The sequence below is a fragment of the Vanessa atalanta genome, chromosome 11 (assembly GCF_905147765.1).
Source record: "Vanessa atalanta chromosome 11, ilVanAtal1.2, whole genome shotgun sequence".
Classification (NCBI taxonomy): domain Eukaryota; kingdom Metazoa; phylum Arthropoda; class Insecta; order Lepidoptera; family Nymphalidae; genus Vanessa; species Vanessa atalanta.
The window spans coordinates 2,627,238-2,641,860 of NC_061881.1; the positions used below are offsets into that span (position 1 = coordinate 2,627,238).

General features: G+C 31.0%; 3 protein-coding genes and 1 long non-coding RNA gene across 4 annotated transcripts in view; 2 read left to right on the top strand and 2 right to left on the bottom strand.

The window, feature by feature from the left end:
- Positions 1–1,774, top strand: LOC125067314. Its single transcript, XM_047675850.1, has 3 exons — positions 1–43; positions 810–942; positions 1,026–1,774. The coding sequence occupies exons 2-3, from the start codon at positions 909–911 to the stop codon at positions 1,505–1,507; spliced, it is 516 nt and encodes a 171-aa protein (XP_047531806.1). The 5' UTR covers positions 1–43; positions 810–908; the 3' UTR covers positions 1,508–1,774.
- A 542-nt stretch (positions 1,775–2,316) lies between these two features.
- LOC125067311 (putative nuclease HARBI1) lies at positions 2,317–3,897 on the bottom strand. The gene is made up of 5 exons (XM_047675841.1): positions 3,401–3,897; positions 2,945–3,135; positions 2,742–2,874; positions 2,538–2,666; positions 2,317–2,446 (listed from the first exon to the last, which is right to left on the bottom strand). Exons 1-5 carry the CDS (start codon positions 3,539–3,541, stop codon positions 2,411–2,413), a joined length of 630 nt encoding a protein of 209 aa, XP_047531797.1. The 5' UTR covers positions 3,542–3,897; the 3' UTR covers positions 2,317–2,410.
- A 2,137-nt stretch (positions 3,898–6,034) lies between these two features.
- Positions 6,035–12,141, top strand: LOC125067315. The gene is made up of 2 exons (XR_007119719.1): positions 6,035–6,292; positions 11,680–12,141. It is a non-coding gene; the product is annotated as an uncharacterized LOC125067315 (long non-coding RNA).
- LOC125067309 (progestin and adipoQ receptor family member 4) overlaps positions 10,240–14,623 on the bottom strand; it is a 68,851-nt gene continuing 64,467 nt past the window's right edge. The window contains exons 5-6 of the mRNA XM_047675839.1: positions 11,752–11,892; positions 10,240–11,562 (exon numbers count right to left, since the gene is read on the bottom strand). Of these exons, the coding sequence (XP_047531795.1) occupies positions 11,497–11,562; positions 11,752–11,892 (207 nt within the window). The 3' untranslated portion in view covers positions 10,240–11,496. The remainder of the gene's footprint in view (positions 11,563–11,751; positions 11,893–14,623) is intronic.

The following is a 14,623-nucleotide window of genomic DNA, read 5'->3' on the forward strand; positions in this document are numbered from 1 at the left end:
CAAGCCCAGAACAGTTTGCAACTTTACTGGAATTCATGGAAAGGTACGTAAAATTATTAGTTATTTCGTAAATATATTCCTTTGTTATTTGAAAATCTATCATACTGTAGCACTTGAAAGTTTAAAACATAAACAATGACGCGATACGCGATAGGAACTAATATTACCACTTACGAAACAATCAATAATTGTGTTTAATTCTTTACTTAATCAATAGACCCTTTGTTTGTCTGAAATAGTTTTAACTTCTTCTAGTTATGGCGATATAACGAGACCCCAGCAAGGGCCACAAGGCCGAATTAAAGCTGACCGACTGTGGCAGCAATTAGAAGAGTTATTAAACTCCATAGGTGGAGGAGTAGTAAAACCAAGGGACAAGTGGAAAAAAGTATGGTTCTAATAAAACCCCCCTAAAAATATTATTTTATAGTTTTCTATAATTATCATTCATTCACTTCATTATTATCAATCAGCTTATTTCAAAAATTATAAAATAATTGATGAAAATATTAATAACAAAAATTAACAAATAATATCCAGGTGTGGGCAGACTGGAAAGCTAATACTAAGAAAAAAGCTTTAGCAATACGTCGTGAGGCCTCTGGTACTGGTGGTGGTCCAAGCAGCAGACAAACTCTCACTGCTTCAGAAGAGAGGGTGTTGTGTATAATGGGTTTGACTGCTGTTGTTGGTCAAGCTGGAATTATAGAGAGAGGCTTTGATGCTAGTTTTTTTTTTTGCTTGGGGTCTTGGCTTACTAGTGTATTTTCTTCTTTAAATAAAAATTATCAAGTTGTTCATATTTTCAGGCTCAACCATCAGTAAGAAACACTCAACCATCCCCGACCAGAGACTCTACTTGTACGGTCTGTCCACCCCAAATTTCTACCACAGCCACGGATGAAATTATGTTGGATTTTATTCCTTCATGCTCTATACAAGGTACCTTTTTTTTAAAGATACAATGTTTTGCCTGAATAAATTTATTTGTGCCCAATTTAAAATATAGTTTTTTATTTTATTAGCAACAACATCAGCCTTTACTGCCACCTCATCACAACAACGTCCACCACCTGTGCTAACGCCGCCGCCCGGCACTACGTCCTCGCCGGTGCCGTCAGCGACGACACCTGCCGCTTCCACGTCACGGTGTGCTCCTCAACGGCAGCGACATCAGGCAAATCCGTCGCCTTCAGCGTCTTCCACCTCAACTCCGCGGCGCCGTAGGCTCCTCCGAGCGCGCACACGCCGGGTTCAAACACCCTTTGAACGAGCCACAAGTGAGTTTGTGGCTGTTGAGAAATGCCGGCTCCAATTTGAGGCAGACCGTGAAAAAAATTACCATCAAAGGGAGTTGGAAAGATTAAAACTAGAGTCTAAAAGAATTGAGGTCCAAGAAAAGCAAAACGAAATTTTAAACAGTTTAGCTAATACTGTAGTCAATTTAATAGAAATTTTACCACAGTTGAGACCATCATCACTGCCTTCAACAGATATTATCCCATAAAATATCAATGTAGTAATAATGATCTCAGCTGTGGCTTACGTACATTTTAAATTGCCTACAGTATTAGTTTTTTTTTAAGTTTCTGACTCCACAAAGCTAGTAAATCCTTGGTGCAAAGTATCCGTTTGTATAACAAAATTCTACAGCTATTTTTAATTTTGTTGATTCATACATTCATATTCGTTTGTATTTTAATTATTTATTGATTACTTTAATTTTGTTGTAGCATTTAAGAAACCTGATTTTACCTAAATGTTCTTTTTTTGTTCTTACCTACACAATAATACTAAATTATTTATATTATATTATATTTTAACATCTTTTATTTGATTATATGTTAGTGTTTTAATAAAAAATTTGTTGTAATAATAAATCTGTTTTTATTATTAAATAAATTACATTTAAAGTAAAATTACCCAGACTTGTTCACAATACAATCAACTGATTAATATTTACAGAAAATAAATTAAGTATAGAGTATAAAAGTTTAATTTATAATTAAGAAATGTAAAATAGATTCATATTAAAGCTTAAAATAATCTTACTATATCCTATTCAATAAACAACTCAGCATGGCTCTTCCTTGGATTACTTCACTCTGGCTACCTACAAACACAGTGGATGTGGGATCTTGCATTATTGTATCATCCCCATTGTCATGTGCAGCAGAAAGTGGTTGTGGTGGTGGCAGCCCAGCTTGCAAAGCTATATTGTGTAATACACAACATGCCATTGTAATTTTGCTAGCTACATGAGGATGATAGTGAAGAACCCTGTCTCTAAGCAAACATCTCCACCTTGCTTTGAGTAATCCAAAACATCGCTCAATGCAGTTACGGGCTTGCACATGCAATCGAGTGTATTGTTCTTCCCTAGAACCTTCAACTGCATTGAGGATAGGTGTCATAAGCCAAGGACGTTGTGGATATCCAGAGTCACCTGAAAATTATTTTAAAATTTGGTTAGTCACAATTAAACTCTTTTAGATTAGATCTTTTTATTATTATAAATACCTACCTAAGAGCCATACCTGCTCATTATTTTGATGAAGTTCACGCATATATAATTCAACTCTACTAGAAGACCATATATGTGAATCATGTGTAGCTCCACCAAACTTTGCATTTACATTTAAAATTAAAAGATTACTATCACAAACCTGAAAATAAAACCTCTATTAAGACTGATATCTCACTCTAACATGCCGTACAATATAAATAATAATTATATCTACCATTTGAACATTTAAGGAATGATATCCTTTTCTATTATAAAAAAGATGCTCTTCATGGTTGGGCTTTACCAAAGCTATATGGGTGCAGTCTATGCACCCAATTACACCAGGCAGGCCAAATCTTCTTTGGAACCTCGTAAATTAAAATGTTATGTTTATTAAATTTATTTCATAAATTAAATATTGTTACTTTAAATGCTCACTCTTGTTTTATAAATGCTCTGTCTTGTCGTGTTTTCGGAAACTTGATCCATTTTTCCATGATAGCAGAGTGGTTCAAAGCATCAATGACTTGTCTTATGCACCGACTAGCTGTCCGTTGGGCAAGATGCTGAGAAACCCCAACAATTCGCTGATAGGATCCTGTTGCTAGGAAACTAAGAGTGCACAATACCTACAATCACACAACAATTCAGGAAATGAAATTTATCATAGTTACGTTAAAAAATAAATATCAAATACAATATTCTATTGTGAGTAATTTTTATTGTTGTAAAAATATTGTTTATGTTATTATTATATAACTGTAACGTAAATAACTGTTGTGGCTGTCTTGAAGAGTCACACACTTTATGTTAATTCTGAATAGGTTTTTATTATGACATGTGGTGTGTCCTTAATAAATAAATAAATTATCAATAAGATTATTAAGCACTTACCTTAACATTGAGGGGAATCTCTTTGGTTCCTTTTAACGAAGTCTTGTGTCGGAGTTCACGACAAAGAGCTTCAAAGGTTGTTTTGTCTAGCCGAAATTGCTGCACAAATAATGTTGCCGGCATTTCGCGTATGTTTTCCATGCACTGACGATTTTTGTCTCTTTTTTTCGCCGCCTAAGCCACACTTCTTCATTATGAGCACACCACAACATATTTAAAGTATGCATTTTAAAAGGTAATAATAGAAAAAAATAAGTTTAACAAACAAAACACTTGTCGATCACCAAATAAGACGCCATTTTTTTAGCGTTAACTATTGAGTCTCTAAGATCGCTTAGTTATCGATAAAAAACTTCGACATCGTTTCGTCAGCGCTTGTCAAAACTGTAACTTGGCTACCATTTTGTATGGAGTTAGCGATTATCGTTGTAGAAACGATTATATTCAATTCTATCACTTTAAACGATTGTCAACTTGTCTACGACTTTTCTATTCGTTTGTTTTGATCACGTGACTTAGCGTTGAAATGACGTCATGCCCATACATTTGTTTAGTTTTCTATTAGCGATTACGATTGTAGAATGTCAACTTGGCTAAGCCCTCTGGATCGTCCTGCACCTGCAAGGGTCCGAAAGATTAATTATTCGTATTCGATAAATCATATACTAAATTATTATTTTAAATATGACATTTAAAATTAGTCCGATTGGTAAGATGCTCTCACTCATCAGATATTTCACCGTCAAATAGCAATACTCAACATTGTTGTGTTCCGGTTGGATTGGTAATAACTACAGGCTCAAACATCTTAATTTTTGAGTTTGGTTGGGGCATTGGTGATATAAGAAATGGTTAATATTTCTAATGGCCCCAATGCCTATAGACGACTGTGAACACTTACTATCTGGCTGGTTGCTTATTTAACGGTCGGCCTACGTTATAATAAAAACTTATGAGAATCGTTTGAAATAAAACCTGATTTAATAAAAAATTAATAGGTACAGTAGTACAGTATTAGAATATTCTAGTCTTCTTTATTATGTTCTATTTACTGTTGACACATATAACGGCGAATGAATAAATTATAGAGTAAATAATGCAATTATTATAATATTATTATCTCGTTTTCTTGCACGTTGTATTAATATATATATTTATAATTTGAGAGACTTTTTTTTGTTTTGCCTAAGTGACAAAAACTACTAAACCTATATCAGAAGAATCAGCGCGTTTCGGACAGGTTTACAGTATGTGTATGGAGGGGTCAATATGATGGCTATGCTTGTATTTAAATAAAGGCTTTTCATTTATTGAAGATTTCAACATTATATAGTTTATTAATTGTATAATTTTACTTTTTCGATTATTTATTTGAAATTGGTATTTTATTATTGATGTAGAAGTTCTGCCAACTGACTAATCTTTAAAAAGTACTCAGTCTACTTTGGATATTAATGTTGCGAATATGACATATATTATGAAAATAATTATTTTTGAATTATCCCCAAAATATCCCCGAACTCAAGACAATACCAATACTACTCTTACCTATACCCTCTGTAGTATCTTAATCTTTTTATGTTTTTGTATATAAATCGGAAACCATGGCGCTGCATTAGATGATTGTCTTGTGTTCCAACTTCCAACTTTTCTCTTCCCCTTGTGTCATATTTATAAAGCGCTTTACAGGCAGTTGTTGAGCGATATCCATAAAAATAACACCCGGCAAAATTTCTACCTTATTCAAATGTTTTGCATTCGAAAGTGATTACGTAAAAGATTTTTTTCTAAATTTTATATTGTTTAGGATAAGTTTTTGATACATGAAATCTATGATGTGTTAAAATTAACTTTAAACAAGTGATTTCATTAAAAATATGGTACGTCTAAGAGGCTGTTCGACTATTGTTTGTGTTCCAAGTGAATCAAGTAACATGCGTAATAGTGCAGTATCACGTTAGAAATAACGCAGTTGGGACAATTATTATATTTCATGTAATCATGTGCAACGTACTTAAAATGTCATAGTCATAAATACATTTCATGCTATTATACAAAACAGCTAAGAATATATCAAATCAGTAAGGAGTAGTAAAAATTGTCTATGGGAAATTATTATTTTGTATGATTGGTTCAGTAGTGTGTTTAATAAGCACGCCAGAGGGATATTATGTATGTGTAGAGTATATGCCGGATACCTCTAAAATAAAAATAGATACAAACTTACATAGTGTACGTATTTCAAAGTTCATATATTTCAATGATAGAAGTAAAGATTAACAAAACCTAGGTTTATATATTGCGTTGCGATTTGCTAAAAGCTGGCTACATTATGCAGAACAAACAGTTTTTGATTAATCTTCATAACCGTTTATATCCGCTTTCATTTTAATTTTGTACTTACATTGGTATTGTAAATCTGTATTGTACCCTACCTTAACTTTACCTTTTTAAAATATAAAAATTGAATATGCTGAGAAAGAAATCTTTGTTATATATATTATAACGGCTGGGTATTCGTATGACAGCGACATCAATTTAAATCTATTGCATAGCGTGTGGTTTTGTATGATTCATATTTACTGAAACAATGAACCTACGTAGGTTTATGTATCGTTAAAGGAGGGTCGTGTATTGATTTGTTAGTTATTTCAGAGTGCTTATCCGCGCCTACGTATTCCGTTTTTATTATCGTATCAGTATATACATATCATTATACAGTATCATTTAATCACGTAATTGATACTGTAGCTAAGAGGCGTATACATAGTCTTAGTTTATATAGTGCTAAAGAAATTGTTGTGTTTCCGGTAAACAGCCTAGCCGTCAAAGTGCCAAGTCTATAAGGCCGCTAATCTGGAGGTCCGGAATTCCTGTCGGCTCGGTAAAAAGGTATAAACAGTCTTTGTTACTATAATATATTATATATTTTTGTTATTTTGTTTGTAGTATTGACTGAACAAAAATATATAATATTTTAAATATATAATATATTTATTTCAACAATTTGAACGGTGATCTACATCTATAAAATATTTACATTCGGATTCTATTCGACTTCGAAAGTCAAATTGTCATAATTTGACTTTAAACTTATCAAATTATTATTATCTAATAAACAAATAAAAAAAAATATTGGTTCCTAGTTTTATAATACTTATGTATATTTAATGAAAAACCTAAGCATATTAATAAGACTGAATTCCGGGCTGAAGAAAAATAAGTATATATCATGGTTGATTCCTTTGAAAAGAGAATTTGTGATTTAAAATATTGATTTATCTTTATATATTGTTATGCATATAACTTGCAGTTTCTCAAAACCGTAAGTCGCTTATGTTGATTGTTTAAATCATATTTGCCATATCAATAAAAACTTTCAACTTGTGGGCTTCAAATGACGGATTGATTAATCATAAATTAATACTAAAAATCATACTTAAAAACATTTTTTTTATATGAAAACGTATATCTATGATGTTATGGCGTTTAAGATTAAGGCGTCTCATCTTGTGGAACCGATCTTGGGTGTTTGTAACCAGGTCACTTAGAATAACAATTCTCATCGGAACTGAAGTAGTTTGTAAAAATATAAATCCGTCGGATGAGAGAAAACGGTTCTAAGCAGTCTGCATGATTTGACCTAAAAAACACTGAAAGTGTTATAAAAGCTTTTAATAACAAAGAGAACCTCTGTGCATTATATTACATTATACTAGAATTAATTGGGTCGAAATAGTAAACTAGGCTTCCAAAGCGGTGAGTAATGAGCCTTTTCTTTATGTAAAACGTTGACGCTAGTGTATATAAGAGCGCCTTTACGTGATAATAAATACATATTTCCCTTACCTATCAGTGTTTTCCATTTATATAATCATTAGGTCTCGTAAGATAAATAAGACATTATTCTTGTCGTGTAAAATACATACATAATTAATATAAATATATCTATAATAACTGTCGTCCAAATTGCTTTTCATTGTAGTTAATTTCGATTATGCATTTTCTTTATTTTCATCGGGATTTAAGATTAATATACCAAATATAATCCCGTACCCATTTTTTTGCTTCTTAAGTAGGGAATAGTATGTCCGTTATCGACTATGTGAAAATGAGTAGAAAACTTGGATAACGCGGTGCGATTCGGTACGGTATATTATAGAATATGCTGAAAGAAAAACATATAACTTATGTTCATTTTACTACTATAGACGAATATTAAAAATAAAACAACACTAGTTAAATTCAAATAAACTTTAATACTCTCATCAACGCCTACAGTTTGAAATATTCAATATTATTTCATATTCATACAAATTCCAAGATAAATGAACTGATGCGTAACTGTTTCAACACTCATTAGGATATAATCGACAAACATATTTCTAATTTAATATTTTAAAATACTGGAGTATTGCTTTGTTATATCACTATGAACCTCAATTAATTTATTATTACTTTATTTTTAAATTAAACACTTCTCAACAAAAGCGCTAATTCGGTAGACGCTTCACTGTACCGCAACCGAACTGTATTTGTTTATCGCAAAAAACACTTTACAATAAAATCAAACGTATTCGGATATTAGAGAAATTTCCAAACATCGCACGAGAGTGGACAGAGATATTATTATACATTAATTGTTTTCGAAAAAAAAATCAACCTTATATTCGTATTCAGTTGTAGTTTTATTCATTTAAAAAAACATGTCCTAAAAAATTTTCTTATTGACGGGTTTTTGTATAGAAATAAACGTTATTGTTGAGGAATATAATACTCTAAATTATAAGGATATCAATTGTAATATTTGTACATTAAAAGAAAAATCCCAATAGTCACGTTGGTTCGAAATTATTTAGTCACATTATAGTTTCTTGGTAAATTTGACGACTATGGACTTACATGACCACCATTTGGGAAACAATACAATTTTCATACACGGCAATTGTAACGATATAATACTTGAAGACATCATTCGATTTTAAACTAACTGTTCTAGGCAATTCATGACTTTTCTACCAATTTATAGCTTCGGCTATATTTTGACTTTCAGAATTGTTGTTCGATATATTTCTTAAAGTTCAACGTAAATGGGTTTTTAAAGTGGTTTCAATAAAAATATTCAATTCATTCATGTATTTTGAATGTACAATGAAAAAACCCTTTTTCCTGAAATTAACAATTATGTGACATTTGACAAAATTATTATGTAGGCTTATAAAAGTTATTTTCATTAAAATAGAACTCAGTAGGAAAGATTGCTGGTTAACTACACGTTACTGTGTTTACTAAGTATTTCCTCACAGTGTCGTGCGATTAATTATAAATCAATCTAGATTACAAACACAGTGAATTACTATGCGTTACTTTTAAAGAACACTTTTTTTTTTTTAGTTGCCTTGGTCAATATACGTATCACATGTTATTCGCGGTTACTATTGGGTCTGCAATTTTTTCTTTTCTTAGCGACGTAAGTATTTGTTATAATTATTAATTATTTTACATACAACAGCATAAACACATTTTAAATTTAATTATTTAGTCAAAGATCATTGGCTCTACAGCATAAATTAGGTAGGACTTATTTCGTTCTATTTATGTTGTAATAAGTTTTAAATGATTATGATTTTAATAACTTTCCTTTTGTCGTAGTCTGGTGGTCACCATCAGCTCCAGCTCAATTAATAAAAACGCTACAATTCTGGTTACAAGTCGAAATATTGGATATATATGTATATATAATGGATAATGTCTATCATGACACTTTTAAGAGTACCTTAAATTAAATTATTTAATAAGAAATAATGTTTTGATTTAGTTATTTAATATCCGCATTAAATGAGTTTTATAGATCTCTTAGAAAAAAATAATAAAACTATAAATATATAATAATAACAAATATTCAAATGCAAGGTAAATACGGTTTTTCATAAATATAGCTTATTTTATTTTAAAATTAAATTCTATAATAGTAATTTTTGATGCCGACTTTGTTAATACTTCATGTACGCTGTTGTATAGTTATTAAGGTCAACTATCGATTTCCAAAAATATTATTGAAACAGCCTCATTATGGCGTCATTAGGAAAATCGTCATCACCTCTGTGTATCTTTACTTCATTAAGATTACAGCTAATAAAGCCACAATCATCTTGGCTTCTACGAGTTTCGTAAATAATAATCGAAATAAAGGAATTTTGACAAAAGTAGCAATAAATATATTATGAATGCTGTGTACTTTGTGTGATGTATCTACTTTTGTCAAGTTTCTTAACAATTGTCTATTATTGCTTGTCGACTACCTAACTACTTACTAGATGTATCTTTACAACTACGCTAATGAAACCGTTTGTTAAATTACAACTAGAAGTTACATGACCATAGGAATAAGGTAAAAATTGCAATTTAGTATTCCCATATTGTTACAGGGCAGTGAAAAGCGATTCATTTCTTCGAACATTTTAAATTTGCTATCGGACGAAATATGTTCTCAACAAGATTAGCAAGATTATTTGGAAGCGTATTTAATTTCAAAAAATTTATAATCTCTTCTTATATTTTAGTATAGACTAAAGAAAATACAAGCGTATTAGAACGGTTAACGTTATTATATCTGATACTTATTAATTGTGAAATAAAATGTACGTGTGTTGTGAATAAAATCATCTAAAATAACTCATTACAGTTATTAACAATAAACAGAGAAATTAGCAAAAATATATTTTATTTTGCTAATTTTATCTTTATAAATTTCAAACAAAAGAAAAAAGTATTTCAAAAGACAAAACAAAGTAAGTAAATATATAAAGTAAATATATAATTGTATATGTATTTACTTACATCACAAGGTATAGATTTGCGTTCTAATAAAAGATTGCTAGCTACGAAATAGATGCTAAGCGATCAAATGCCCTCAGTTCTAGAACTGTATTAAAAAGAGAGAAAACAGCGCTTTATTCAAAACTCAAAAGTGATTCGAAAAGAAGAAAGCATTTCCCAAACTCTTGACAAACTTTACGAAGTGAAATATATTCCAGTTTTACTTAATTTCTTAATTGTTCTTAAGATTTCTATAACTATTCTCCTACTCTAGCGCTTTACAACTTCACGTCATTTTTAATAAACAATTTAGTTATGGTTATGTCACTAGTACTGTATAATTAAAATAAAATACAATTAAAAGCGACGAGTTCCCCTAGTCTAGAATGATGTGTTACTGCAGATCTACTGGTGCGTCTAAAATATTGTTATATTGTCAAATTTTTTAAGAATTACTTTTTATTGCCTATAAGAAATTCTATTTCACGAACGACTCTACAATTAGCGTCTTATGAACAAAGCACTTTAGGCTTAGAATTAAATCTACTTACATCAAGGGACTGGTTTTGGAAAATACACCTTGTGATTTATGATTAATTTTATAATTATAGTATAAAGCCAACGGAAGGTTTCGGACAGTAATGTGTAGAACAATATCGTTAATTGTACTCATTATCTTAAGTCTATCATTATTATAGCTATTAAAAACAGATCACGATTCACTTCGTATGGTTTAAATGTTATTCCGATAATATATCAAAACATTAAAAATGCTTTATCACGTTACATTTCTGTTCGGAAAACGAATCGATAGGCCATTATATTGTCTCTTAACTTTGGTTTCCTTTTGCATTTATTAGCATTTTTGATTCTTTTATATAATATGACTCGTAGAACTTGTAGTGTTGTATGTTTATTTGAAATACTGTATTGAAAACATATCCGATATTTTCCGAAGAATATATTTAAAAGACAACTTTCGTTTTCCTATTAGTTTCTTTCCTACCTGTGCATTCATTAAAACTATTGACACACTTCAATACAGGCTCGCTTACAAGGGTGAACATAGACTACCTTGGCGATTTATTGGAAGATCTATATTGGTTTGGTATTTATTATTTAACCAACTGATCAAACAGTTACATTGCGTTCTAAACTCGTTAATAAATTAAATTAAGTTATATGTGTATTTTATCGCCAAGTAAGTCATATACAGTCACTTCATAAGAGCGTTACTACATGTTTGGGGTTATGAGTTATAACAGGTCGGTCTTGCGTCAGAGCTGGTGAAGCGGGGCTCTGCAGTCTACGCTTGACATCCAAGCCAGGTCTTTCGTTGTCACCTAAAACAACAAAAATATGTTTGGAAAGGTGTATAATTAGAGTTAAAGTTTTAATATAAGCTAAATTTGTGTGGAGTTTTAATAGTTATGTAGTTATACTGTTTTCTTGTTTTACAGGCTTATTACAACAGATAGGAAAATCGGGGTTCGATGATACGCTGATGGGTACTATTAGGTATTAGCTCTGACCTGGTGCATGGAGTACACAGCTAGCACGACTAACACGTGCATGATGTTGTGCGAATTGAGGCAGCGGTCCACAGATCCCGGGAACCATTTCTCCGGGATATGTAGTGCTCCGATAACACCACCGCCCAAGGATACTGCATCCTGGAATATAAATATAAATTTTCTTTAAAAATCGATCATTAGTTTACATATTGCATAAATTACTGATAATAAGGCATGGGACCTAGATTGTTAATGCAAAACGTTGCAGATCCTCATAAAGCACTTCTATGTTTTTCGAGTACTTTATCTTTAATTTGCATTTACCTAAATGTATCTTATGCTAAGCTCCAAAAGATTTTTATTATAATTTTAAACTCCCGGCAAATAAAACTTGAGTTTTATTCCTAAGTAGAATTTTTATCTACCTCATTTTTTTTATATTAAGTCCTTAAATGCATACAAATATGAATTACAATGTAGGTGTCCTATAAAATAACAATACATGTATTCTAAAATTATTGAATCGAGTCTTTAGACGATGCCCTAAATATACTCTGGCTTTCAATATTAGACTTCAAATTACATACTAAATTTAGAATTTTACTTGAAGCCAAAACGCGTGTATTAAAGTGGGCTTTCACCGCTTTAATTGCACTCGCCGCGAAGCCTTATTACTAATAATTTTTCTACAGAGTCGTATTTAATCTACTTAGCGTCATGACCTATTACGCTACCGAAGCCTGCCTAGTGTTTTGCGTTGAAAAATAATTAGTTTACTTGTAAAATTTTATTTTGTAAAATGCGTTGGGTTTTGTAATCGAGTTATCCTAAAGTATTTCTAGAGTGCAAAAAAAGCTCACTTGTTCTAATTTCAATTTTTTCAATTTTGTAATTTGACCATTAAAAAATATTAAGTAGTCGTAGACAATTCGGCTCTTTTTTATACTAGCGACCCGCCCCAACTTCGCACGGTTGCAATATCGTCCATAAAGAAAATTATATGATATGAGTATAATTAATACCCTATAGCACTCAGGAATAATGTAGCCTTCTACCAGTGAAAATATTTTTTATAATATTAATATAGATATAGAAGTATAGATTTTAAGTTTATAATATTTATGTTAATAAAATCTTCATTAACCATGAATTAAAATCTAAGCCCATCAATGATAATATTGTAATGTTTATTGTTTTAGATATTTCACTATTTTAATAAATCACAAAATTATATTGTGCAAATATTTCAGTATCTCGCATAATTATTGACGTTTAGATTGAAATTTTAATTTTGCTTAATAATATTAAGGACAATTCAAAGAAAAATATGTTATTATTAAAACGAATAAAGCATAAAAATATGAATATGTTAACCACAGTAAAAAATAGTTTGTAACAATAGAACTAGATTTATAATCAGAAGTAACGACGGTACCACAAACAACCCAAGACCCAATGATATGACCTAAGACAACATAGAAAACTAATGAACTTTTTCTACATCGACTCGGCAGGGTATCGAACACCTCGGAGTGGCGTACCCATGAAAACCGGTGTACACACTACTCGACCACGAAAATTGTCATCAAACTCTTAGCACGAGTAGCAATTGCTACGGGTCCTGCACAAAAGTGGGCCTCGCATATTTTAACCCACTCATCTCTGTCTGAGCATAATTTTTTCAATAATTTGTTTAGTATCATCAATTTACAATTGTTAGTTCCTTATCAAAATTATTCTAAATGGCCAGGCAATCTCATCTCTGACTTTTTGTACTTGTCGAGCCTAGCAAGAACTATAGTAATCTACTAAACTATAATTTATTCACAAAAATGTAATTGATTTTTATCACTTTTGATTGTGTGAAAGACAATATGGCTGGAAAGAATGTTACTTGTGAGATGGCGTCAGACAGAGAAGTATGGAAGAAGAAGACATGTTGCGCCGACCCCAAATAAAATTGGGTTATCCCAATTTTATTGGCAGGAGGATGATGATGATATGACTTAAGAACCGTTCTTGGAAATTATTTGCTACGGGGGTAGCTTAATCCGGAACACGGATGGTTACTATTTCGTACAATGCCAATGTCTATGTCGCTTGATTAGGTGACCTATTTGCCAATTTACCTTCCTATATCAGATAAAAGAAATATATAAATAATTCGGCGTATCGTATTCGTTTAGCATAGAGTAATAGATGTACTTGACTTTTAATTATTATTTTACTGTTGTATATGCTAATCATTAAAATCTTGGAACATTTTTTTCTTCTGTTTTAGTGTTGAAATATTTTTTGATCGAATTTTCCTTTTTACGAAAGCGTTATACTATGTATATCATAATAATTCTTATATATTATACGGTAAAAAAAAACTAAGATTTCATTGTCTATTGTTTGGAAGGCATGATTAAGAGTTTAGCGTTGAATAAATAGAATTGTAACAAAAATATATAATCCATAAAAGTAGACTTCATTTTTGTCTGTGTTATATTAAATCAGATACATAACAATTGTATTATATTCTATAAAGACATATTTTATGACCATGATCTCATATTGTATCGATACTCGTATCTTGCTTTATAATATTAACGTTAATTTTATATCCATATATAAAACTATTTTCTGATAAAGGCGCGCCCCTCTACATTAAAATATTATCGGCGTGCATTCATGTGAGTAAATGACGGTCGTGTTTATAAAATGTCTTAGTGTGCGTGAGAAGATTAAGAGTGAGCACAACAAAAAGAGATATTATATTTTATTTTAGATTCTAATTGTTAATTTTATTTAATTAAAAAATACTTAATTTAATTTTGAGGGATCAGTGGATCACCTTCGGGAGTTAATCGATCTGTACCTAACCGAACGACTCCACCTACGTGCG

Bases quoted from the DNA above. Each gene is read 5' to 3' on its own strand.
- LOC125067314 (XM_047675850.1), top strand. From the start codon at position 909: ATGTTGGATTTTATTCCTTCATGCTCTATACAAG. The intron at 943-1,025 runs GTACCTTTTTTT...TTATTTTATTAG, and splicing joins TCCTTCATGCTCTATACAAG to CAACAACATCAGCCTTTACT.
- LOC125067311 (XM_047675841.1), bottom strand. From the start codon at position 3,541: ATGGAAAACATACGCGAAATGCCGGCAACATTATTTGTGCAGCAATTT. The intron at 2,875-2,944 runs GTGAGCATTTAA...TTAATTTACGAG, and splicing joins AGAGCATTTATAAAACAAGA to GTTCCAAAGAAGATTTGGCC. The intron at 2,447-2,537 runs GTATGGCTCTTA...AATAATTTTCAG, and splicing joins TTCATCAAAATAATGAGCAG to GTGACTCTGGATATCCACAA.